The 10,508-nt window shown below is 40.2% G+C and overlaps 1 protein-coding gene across 1 annotated transcript; it reads right to left on the reverse strand.

Moving 5' to 3' along the window:
- Positions 1-2,206: 2,206 nt before the first annotated feature.
- GSG1L2 (GSG1 like 2) lies at positions 2,207-9,730 on the reverse strand (the record flags this gene model as incomplete). Its single annotated transcript, XM_083874712.1, has 5 exons — positions 2,207-2,462; positions 3,339-3,450; positions 4,351-4,503; positions 7,795-7,842; positions 9,421-9,730. The coding sequence occupies 5 exons, from the start codon at positions 9,728-9,730 to the stop codon at positions 2,207-2,209; spliced, it is 879 nt and encodes a 292-aa protein (XP_083730838.1).
- Positions 9,731-10,508: the final 778 nt, after the last annotated feature.

The raw sequence follows: 10,508 nt of genomic DNA on the forward strand, positions 1-10,508 counted from the left end.
ATTCATCAAAATTGATTTGATCTAATGAATCAGAATAAAAATGCTGCTGGTGTTTTTCCTCTACTTTCATATAATGTGGTTCCAGGACTTGTTGGGTGTCAAAAGTTAAAATAAGGGCCAGAATGTGAAACCCTGGATTACAAATAGGGATAAGAAATCTTGCATTTCATCGAGTGGATTTGTTTACCAGATATCCAGCAGATGTACAGCTTCTTGAAGGGTTAGTATGAGAAAAACAGACAGTCTGAGATTTAAGAATGGATCTGGATGGATTCTTATTGCACAATTGTTTAAAAAGCTCTTGCCCACCTACAGGACTTTATATGTGAGAAACAATCCTGAGGAGGCAGCATATGGCACAGACTGTCAGGCTGTGTTAGTAACCTGCAGGCTAACAACAACAACAACAACAACAACAACAACAACAACAACAAAAAAAAAAAAAAAAAAAAAAAAAAAAAAAAAAAAAAAAAAAAAAAAAAAAAAGATCAAGCATTTGCTTAAATTGGATTTTTCCAAGGACTTGTAGGCATCAACCAAGTATGTTCCTGGATGAGGTGGAAATTCTTCTGTGCCACCCAGGAACAACATGAGATGAGTAAAAATCTATTGTGAAAAGAGTTAGTGTTGACAAAAAGCAGAAAGTCAGATGGAATTAGGGAATTATTCCTCTGTCAGTGAAGGTGTTAGAAACATATCAATCACAAAGAAATGAGTGAGATAAGGGAAAGGAATCAAGATCTTGTGTTTTGGTCAAGGGATTGAGACTGCTTCTAACAGAGTGGGCACCAAACTCTCCAGCAACTGCTTTGTTCTCCTGCTGAACTGAAGGTGGCAGTTTCAGAGCACTGTGGAGGATAAAGACAGACTTTTCTGAAGATCAAAGGGGAAATCTTATTGCTATCTGCAGCCACCTAGTAGGATAGAGTAGGGAATATGGAGCCAGGCTCTTCTCAAATATGCACAGTAGAAGAAAAAAGGGTAATGGACACAAACTGGAATACATGACATTCTGGTTTGATATTAGGAAATAGTTTTTCTACAGTTGCAGCAGTGAAGCATTGGGGCCAACGAGGTCAGGAAATCTCACTTCTTGAATATATTCAATACAAACACAAAAACTCTCCTCTCTTATCACTAGTGGTTTTCTTCTGACTTAATGATGCCTCTCTGTTATCAGCTCCATCTTATCACTGGCTATAACCTGACCTGTTACAGATCCTGCTGGCATATGAGCTCACTATTTATTGCCTGAATAAAGATACAGAGGGATTTTTCCCACGCCCAGAGCTGCTCAGTAGACTGTGTAAGACCTCTGCTACCCAGAGTTCACAAGTGTGTTTCCCAAGGGGCCCAGTGACAGGAGTATTCACCCAACAATGAAGAGAAGCTGGTGTCCAGCAAAGCAGTTCCATGAGGAAGCTCCATGTTGATCCTCAGAGTGTAACAGCTCCATGTTCCTCATCTGTGATGATTGCAATGATTTGCACCTCCCCATCTTTAATGTGATTATACATTTTTCATGTATAAATGTAAAAATCAAATTTTGATTCTTTCTGACTATGTTGCCAGAATGATTCCTGGACAATTCCACAGGTGAGTTGTGTGCTGTCCACAACCACGTATTTTTCAGATTTCAGTTTGCCTTCTCATTTTAAGTAAGTGTCTACACTGAAAGCCTGTTCCCTCTGTCAGCCTTCCTTTCACAGCAAATCCTTTCACCAGGTATATGGTGAAACTCTTGAACCATAAACTGAGGTCCACAGATTTTCTTGGAGAGATTGGGCCTTTTGTAACAAAAAATTATTCAAGCTGTGCACCACATGCCCTATTTGCTGCCTTGCTTTTCATGGGGTTTGGTTTCAGGATGGGATTTTTTTTACAGTCTTTTTAATAAAGAATCAGGATGGAGTGATGGTCTGAAATTCTAACAAATTCACATACTCTCTATCACTATGAGACACTGCTTAAAAGCCGGAACTGTGGGGAACCTGTGTCACTGAACCTGTGTCACTGTTGTTTTCTGAACAGAGACACCTGAACCTTCTTTCCCAACACCAAGACTTTCTTGAAGCATCCACGGAAATATAATCTCTTTATTAAGAAAAATAAATAATACTACACATTGATGCATTTTATTCATGAGCACTGTATCCTTTGGGTCTAGCATTATAATTCACAGAAAGCTTTGAGATCTGGTTGAGCTTTACAGGACTGAAATGGTGGCCAGGTGGCGCAGACTTCTCAACGCGTGTGTGGGGTCATCTGTGGTGTTTTGGAAGGAGTTCACATACACATTGCAAACTTTCTCTGGAGCTGTGGGGTCAGGAAACTTGTACTGAATCCTAAAGCTCCTTTCCAGCTTTCTTCTTTTGTGCTTGAATTCCAGGATGGTTTTTGTGTATTTGTTAATGGTGGTGACAGCTGCAGCCATGCAGCAAGCGAAGGAAGTCCATGCAAGGCTATAAACAAAAAATCCCAAAATTATCAGAAATTGGCAGGACATTTTCGTATTCAAGTCCTACAATTTTATTTTTGAAAGCACTGCTTAGGTGTGATTGTGTTGGTGTGTATTAGGGAAAGATGAACAGGCTAGGTGGGGAAGAAATACCCTTGGTTAATGACCATTTACAGACCTGACTTTTGGAGTCATATCTACCTGATATGTAGAGTTCGCCTCTACATATTTGTTGTTACATCTACATTTAACATAAGGTTCAATGAACCCTACCTCCATTTTCTGTATTTAAGCTCTATTTAAGCTTTACTTCTCTATTAATCTTAGAACTTAATATCAGAAAGGGGTTTTATAAAAAAATGAGGAATGCATAAAAAGTTTAAAGGTGCAGTTATTAAGAGTATAATTCTCACAGGGGACACTGAGAAAAATGTGAGTTACCCCAAAGTGTTAAAAAGAACAGAGAGGACACTATTAAACAGCTGGGTAAAGCAGGTTCAGAGCATTGATATGCATTCCTGGCATGAGAGAATTGGGTCTAACTGAAATGTTAAAAGTAAACATCTAAGGAGACAGAACTAAAAAACTTGTATTGAAACACAATTTGTTAAAAATGTGCGAAATTAAAAGCAGCATGTAAAAATATGGCCACATGAGCATGAATTGCAGTTCACAGTGCAGGCAAATATAAACCTTGCAAACTTGTACATTCTGGGCAATAATTGAAGACAACTGATTTACAATGACACCCGGTTACTGAACTGCACCCTCAGAAGTGAAATAAGGTAAAGCTGTTACTTATAAATTAGGTATAATTCTTTGAACATAGGGGGAAGTGACTGAAATGTAGTGGAAGAAGCAAATATAAACCAGTCAGTACCCATAGGACCAGCCATAATCCCAAGTGTGAGGTCTCCAGTCCTCAGGACCAAGATTTACAGTCATCTGAAATACAGTTGTGTACATCATGTGAGCAACCATGCCCAGAAGACCTAAAAAACACAATGTTATAATAACATTAGAAAATGTAAACTGAGGACATTCTTCGTAATTGCCCCGTGAAATCCTGATGCCCTCAAAAATATTGGACATTATCATTTAAGTGTATATAATGTGTTGTGTGTTTGTCACTCGCACACTTGGTTTCCATCTTTTGAAAACTTCTTAGAAGTTTAAACCTGAGAAATTACAGGAAAGTGCTGCTCAGCTGCATTGCAGAGGACACATTTCCCAGTTTCCTGTCCCTGAGTGGAAAGATTTTCAAAGCCATGCATGTTTATGCCCCTCCCACAGCTGTAAATGCAGCCAGATTTATTAGTTGTGAGGGTGAATGAAAAAGTGGAGAAACATTTACTACAAAGTACTAAAAATCCAGGTTAGGGAAGAGGCTGATATTGAATAATTTATTTTGCATTGCTCAGATAGAATCAAGAGTATGCTTGTACAAGAAATTGCATCTTCATTACAGACAAGGGAAACTAGATTTGGTTTATACCTATAAATTCTCTATTAGCAGTTACCCAAGTGCATTCTACTCCCTCTTAAAAATGCTATATGAGTTTGGCTATCTCTAATAAATAAAAAATAAAAAATCAAGTTACTTGGAAGAGGATGTTACTTTTTAGTCTTTGGCAACCAACCTAACAATTAAATGAATAATGATCAAACTAAAACATTTAAGTTAAGGATAGCAAAAGCCACAAGTATAAAATTCAAATTATACCTCATTAGGAAATAATGAACTGAAAATAATATTTTCCCATAAAATTTTGCTCCACTTTGTATTGTTAGCAACTCAGTTGGTATTGTAACAGTTTTGAAACTTAGGCACTATTATTAATTTTCAGATGGTGGACTGTCCTGGGTGTAATTAATGGAATGCTGGACTGTACCTGCTAACACGGTGACCACTGCAGAGAAGGCGTTGATCTTCAGCCCATCAATGACTGAGCTGTAGTAGCAGATTTCTACTGACATCAGAATGTTCCCAGTCAGGAGCAAAACCACGTAGAGAAGCTCTGCCACAATAGACAGCCACAAAACCCCTGGAAACCAAACCAACAGCACTGATGTTATCAGCAATCACTTGGTGTTTTCACCATTTCCTTCTCCATTTGTATCGTTCATACGAAGTTAAACAGGAGTGTGGTGATGGAATCACTACACCTCCAGCAAATGCTTCCAAATAGGGAAAGAGTTTCAGGTTATCTTCAGACGTTTTAGGGAGGTAGCTGGAAAGTTCTGTGGGTTTCTCATTGTAATTGGCTCAGAGCCAGCCCAAAAGTGTGGATTGGGCTCTGAGAATGTAACTCAAAGTCTGTTCATCTCATTGGGCCAAAGGCCAGAAAGCCCACCCAGGCTGTTAAGTACTAAAGAGAGAGAAGAAAGAAACTCCCCACTTTTCAAGGTGTTGTAGCAAGTAGGGGGCTTGTCTCTGTACTGTCCTCAGCTTGTTTTTGTTTTTTTGTATTATTTTCCTTCCTTATTAAAACCTTTTTGATTTTTCAAGACACACTCGTTCATGCTATCTCGGTAATTAATATTAGCCACTTCTCTGCAAGGACTAGTCTCTCACAGGAGAACAAAGGCTGTGGGGATGCTGTGATAATGAGAACATCTCTGGAAGACTTCAGTGTCCATGGACACCCAAAATTATGATTTTTGGAAAAGCAGTTGCACGTTCCTTTGCTACACACTTAGAAGTTTACAGTGCAAGGTGGGACAGTGTGGAGACTGACAGTGGTCAGAACATGGATTCTTAGGCTCCAGGCAGAATCTTGAAGCCTGTGGGAAAGCCAAGGACAGAATTGTCTCAGTCTGGCCTGAGAAATCATAAGGAGGAGCCCAAAACAACCTTGTAGATCCCATCCTCTTGACAACTGGTGTTCTTCCAGCTTTTTACAGTTTCTCCAACTTGTTTACTGGTGGAAATGTTTACAAAAAGGTGGTGCCCTAAAGGACCAATCCTATTCATTGTACCCAAACACTATATAAAAAGAATCTTTCAATTAACTTTGCTATGAGCCTTTTGAAGAGATCAGAGTTCTACATGTCATTACATGAGCCTGAATTGTTATGATAGGACAGTATGGCTTTTTTTATACTCAGTAAATACCCTGCCTTAAAATCACCATGAACCAAAGGTAATATAAAAAGAACCAAAGTTAATAAAAAAGAAGAACTGTTGATGTCATGGTTCTGAGTGCAGAGAGGAGCAGCAGACCCAGCTGACAGCCTGGAGACCAGGCACACACCATCACTGCCTGTGGGTCTAATCAGTCAGTAAAATCCTCCCCACAGGCTTAACTTTCAACCAAAAAGGACCTTAATTTTTTTGGACAGAGAAGCCTTCATGAGCCCAGACAGCCTCTAGGTTTCACTGAGCTTCATTTCTCCAGTTATCTGCTAATTCCTCTCTTTTTGGAGATCTGGTAATTACATCTTATGCAAGAAGTTAATCCTCCCATTAAAGTCTCTCAGCCTGCTGTTTGACCTTTAGCATGCTAATGTCCCACAGCCAGGAGCAGGAGGCCTTCTTGTGTCCAAATTTGCTGCAGCAAGATGTGGCAAATGATCTTCCCCAAACTTTTTAAGAGACAAATGTGTCCTGAAACACCTCGTTGTAGATTGAAGCAGTGATTTCACGTGAACACATACACAAACAATCAAAACTTGAAAATTGAAACGCTGCTGAGACATTTCCATGATCACCAGACACCACCCAGGGCAGGAGACAACGTTTGTGTGGTGTATAACCCCAAATGCTGGCTTTGACAATGTCTGTGGGACTCCTCTGATTCATGGGCCATTTAGACATTTAATTCTTGGGCCAGGCCATGTGTGGGTGTTCTTGGACATGTTTTGTTTCTCCAGAAAATCTGTTTCGGTAGAAAAATTGTGATTTTCATTAGGAACTCCAGATGTTGCATTGCCCAACAGTTGTGGCTGCTCCAGCTGTGAGAGTTTGCTTCTCAACATTTCTGGTCAGTGATCCATTGTAAGAAGTGCACGGAACCACGGTGATCACCCTGAGTGTGAGACCCAGAGGTGAGAAATCTGGGGAGGCTGAGCCTGGGTTTGGATCACACAGCACCCACAGGCATGTGCAGAACACAAACCTGTTCTGTGCAGGGCAGGAGCCTATTTCCACTGAGGATTTCACTACCCAGTGAAACTCTTCTGGGTTTTAGGTACCTGAATGCTCCTTGGCTGTCTCTATCTGGCCTGCCTGTGGCATTTGCTGATGCTGTTGAGTTAGTTCCAGCTCTATGTCCACCAGCAGCTTTCTTTGTGAGGAGCTCTCAAGGCAGGGCCCAGAAAACACCTCTCATTTCTGTGTGACTACACCCACATCTCAGTTACATTTGTTTTTCTCATGCTACAAAATTCTATTATGCTGTTGATGCACTGTGACAAGGCAGGTAGAAGGATGATTTGCCTTCAGGGACTGAGTATTTCTCTTTCTCCAAGGGTCTGAAATTCCATATCCAGGAAAATACTCCAGTCCCAGCATGCTGGAAAGAAGGAGTTTTGGGGTTTTTTTCTGGATCAGCCACTTGTAAAGTGATTGGTCTGATCAGATCAGTGATGGACTGATGCTTTCATCAGTCAGTTGGGGATGATTTTCTTTATATTTTTTTAACCTGAATCTTTACAAAATTCTAAATGCTTGCTCCTCACTTATAATTATATACTTATAATGCTTATAATTTGGAATGGGGTTAGGTATTTAATGAGAAAATATCTCAGTGTAATTCACTTCAAGGAAACTTTCATGTAGGTTTTTAGTAATTCCATCTAGGGGATCAGGCAAGAGGAAGGCACACAGCAGCATCTGCAGGAATGTCTCATAACACTATGAGTCCTTCTTTGAAAGAAGGGAATGGAAATGTGTCCTCACAGCTCTGAGCAAGGCACAGAGAGGGGATTCGGATTCCACCAAGGCTGGTTTGGGGCACAGAACATCTCCCTCAATCCCCTCAATATCCAAACTTCCTGGGTGAATGTTCACACACTGCCACAGAATTCCTCACTGCGAATATGGAGGGATGAGGAGAAAGAGGGGAAAAATATCCAACTTTTGACTTCCAGTACCCATATTCAAATTTCAAAGGCCATTCATATTGAGGTGGTGTGTCTTCAGAGAGACATAGATTGATATTGGAAGTAATATGACCTTCATTTTGAAGTTGGAAAACTAAATGAAGGGCAAAAAAGACCTCTTTGGGATTATAGCAACATTTTTGCAATAAATTAATTTAATTTAATGCAGAATACTTATATTAATAAGTGCGATCAGGAAAGTGTTGACTACAGACAAAAAATTGCATATCTACCTCGATCAGAAGCTGGAGTCAGACTGATAAAGCTTCTACATTTCTCACCTAAAAAAGAATAAAATCAAATTCAGTATGATTTTGTATTCTGTAATGATCTAAAGAAATAGATTAATACAATGAAGAAAATGAAAAATCTATCAGGTAAGCAGGAAGTGAGATGATCAGGAGGAGCTGTTTTTAATGTACACAGACTCTGGTACATCAACCTGGAGCTTAACTAGAGAGTCCTCACAGACTATTCCAAGGTAGAGCCAGAGCCTGGAGGACTTAGAGAAAGTCTGTGAGTGGATTTCCATGAGGTGCTAGCTCTGAAAGCCAGGAGAGGAAAATTCCTTTGCAGAGCTGGATGCAATCCTGCTGTTAGAGCAGAGCTGCTCTCCTTACAGCAGCCACGCTGCTGCTCACACAAATTCCTCTAAGCTTCATTCCAATTTCTTCCTGTAAGCTTTGATTTTCAAACCCATATGGCCTCCTGACCCCCACACAGATGCTGTGAACAAAGCTCTCGGAATTAATTCTGCTCTGATCTGAACATCCTGGGTGTTTTTTTCCAGCTCCTAACTGCACCAAGGCGGAAAACATGAGCTTCCAAACATGAGCTTCCATAGCAGATGCTCAAATTACACAACTCTGGTACCCATAGCATGGATAAAAGGTGTCTTTTGGACATGTAGTTTGCTCTGATCTTTGACATTTATCCCTTAAAACAGCATAACTTACAAGAACTTCTGGTAGAACTGGACCTCCAGGACAGGTGACTGTGAAAATATTTGCATTTTATAGCATAGGTGACAGCTGCTTTGATTTCCTTGAAGTTCTGCTCTAGCTGTTGCTTGTAAACGGGTCAGGGCAATAAAGGAAAAAACTTGATCTGGTTTTACAATAAATGCTTGAATTCTTGGAGCAGAAATTCCCTTACACAAAAATTCAAAATTAAATAGAAAGGCTTTGTAATGGCAAGCTAATTTCATTCTGATAATATTTACATATGCAGGGCAAGACCCAATTAAATGCCACCACTTATGGCTAGTCAGTCTCCATATCATGTTTTAGCAGGATGAAAATAATCCTCTTCTGCTTTGATTTATGCAAGGTGAGATCATAGTGAGAAAGTAGAAATACTTGTGCTCAAGAGGAAATACAGGAACTAATTTTGATCCCACAGGTATATTACTGCAAATTATTAAAAAAAAATAATAATGAGTTTATGTTTTTTATGTTGGCATAGGAGATCAGAAGCAAGAATTTGAAGCAAATATGTTCATTTTTTACTGACGGAATAAAAACATTGGAAAAATGAAACGCTTTCCTATTAAAGTCATTTACCTTGCTGTTATGGTGAGTAGAATAAAAAAAACCAGATAATCTTCATCTGTACTACAACCTGTCAGCTAAATCAAACCCACAACCTGTCATGCTAATGTTCTTTGCAGAATTTATTAGGGATATTTTTAGGAATTAACTGGGCAGTACCCTCCAAGGCCCTCTTTGCCAGAGAAGAACAACTTTTTTAACGAATCCAAACCCCATAAAATACACAGGCAATAGTGAAGCAGAGGGAGAAACACCAAGTAGGAAGAGCTGTGATTCCTTTATTAAGTAAATTCCCATGGGTTTACTCACCGTCTTCATTTATCATTTCTTCACAGGAGTACCAGATGCCAGCATGGAACTTTTTCTCCACAAACTTGTCATCCCCTGTCTCCCAGATGTACTGCACAGCCTGGCTGTTGTTGCCCTCGGGGCTGTTGAAGCGGATGCAGAGATCCCCTTTGGTGTCCCCTTTGCAGAAAGGTTTGGCCACTTTCCTCGTGCCCTCGCACCAGTAGCTGCTGCTGAACGCCGTGATGGAGAAGACTAAAGAGAGGAAACTCAGGGAAAATGCTGCTGAGGCTCTGTGCCGGCTGTCTGCCTCTGGGACTGAGGCTGGCATCTCCCAGAATTGCACCAGCAATTATTCTAGAAAATAATTATTCTGGAAATTCCCTTTTGTGAATTTATGCGTCCATCTGCCTGATGGAGCACCTGCCTCCTTTCACCATCCCCTTCGTCATCCCTCTCAGGAAATTGTGCTAGCTTAGGAGTTTTAAGACAGAGAGAGGAGATCTGGGCATGACCAGAAATCATGTGGCAGGGGAGATTAAGAATAAAGGACAGTGTTGCTTGGCAGTGATGTATTGTGAGAGAAATATGAGGAAGTGTGACAGTAAGTAATAATCTGCCTCATGAATCACACACAGAACACAGAAGTACTGGAGTGCCCCAGTGTGCAATCGCTGAAGTTTTATTTATACAAACAAAACATGCCTATTTACCTTAACCAGAGGTGGAGTCAGACTGATGGAATATCTCCATTTCTTAGCTAAGGAATAAACAAAATCTCACAGTTCCAAATGCTCCTGTAACACTGATCACTGTTTAAATTGAATGCAGCTGTGGCTCTTACTATAAAAAACTCATAAGGAGCTAAAAGTGGTTGGTCAGCCACAGCATTTCACAGCATGCAGCACTGGAAAGGTGACTGCCTTCCTTGAGAGTTCCACCAGGGACAAATAAAAGTCATAAATTACCTGACTTTGCTCTTGATAGTTTCCTGGGAGCTGTCCAGTCTGCCTCCATGAACACATAACACAAGTTTTGCCCAAGTGAGGTGAAACATTAGGGAAAATGCTGAATTATCCTTATTTTATATGTGCATCTTCTCACTCTGT

The sequence above is a fragment of the Zosterops lateralis genome, assembly GCF_965231275.1.
Source record: "Zosterops lateralis genome assembly, chromosome: 18".
Classification (NCBI taxonomy): Eukaryota; Metazoa; Chordata; class Aves; order Passeriformes; family Zosteropidae; genus Zosterops; species Zosterops lateralis.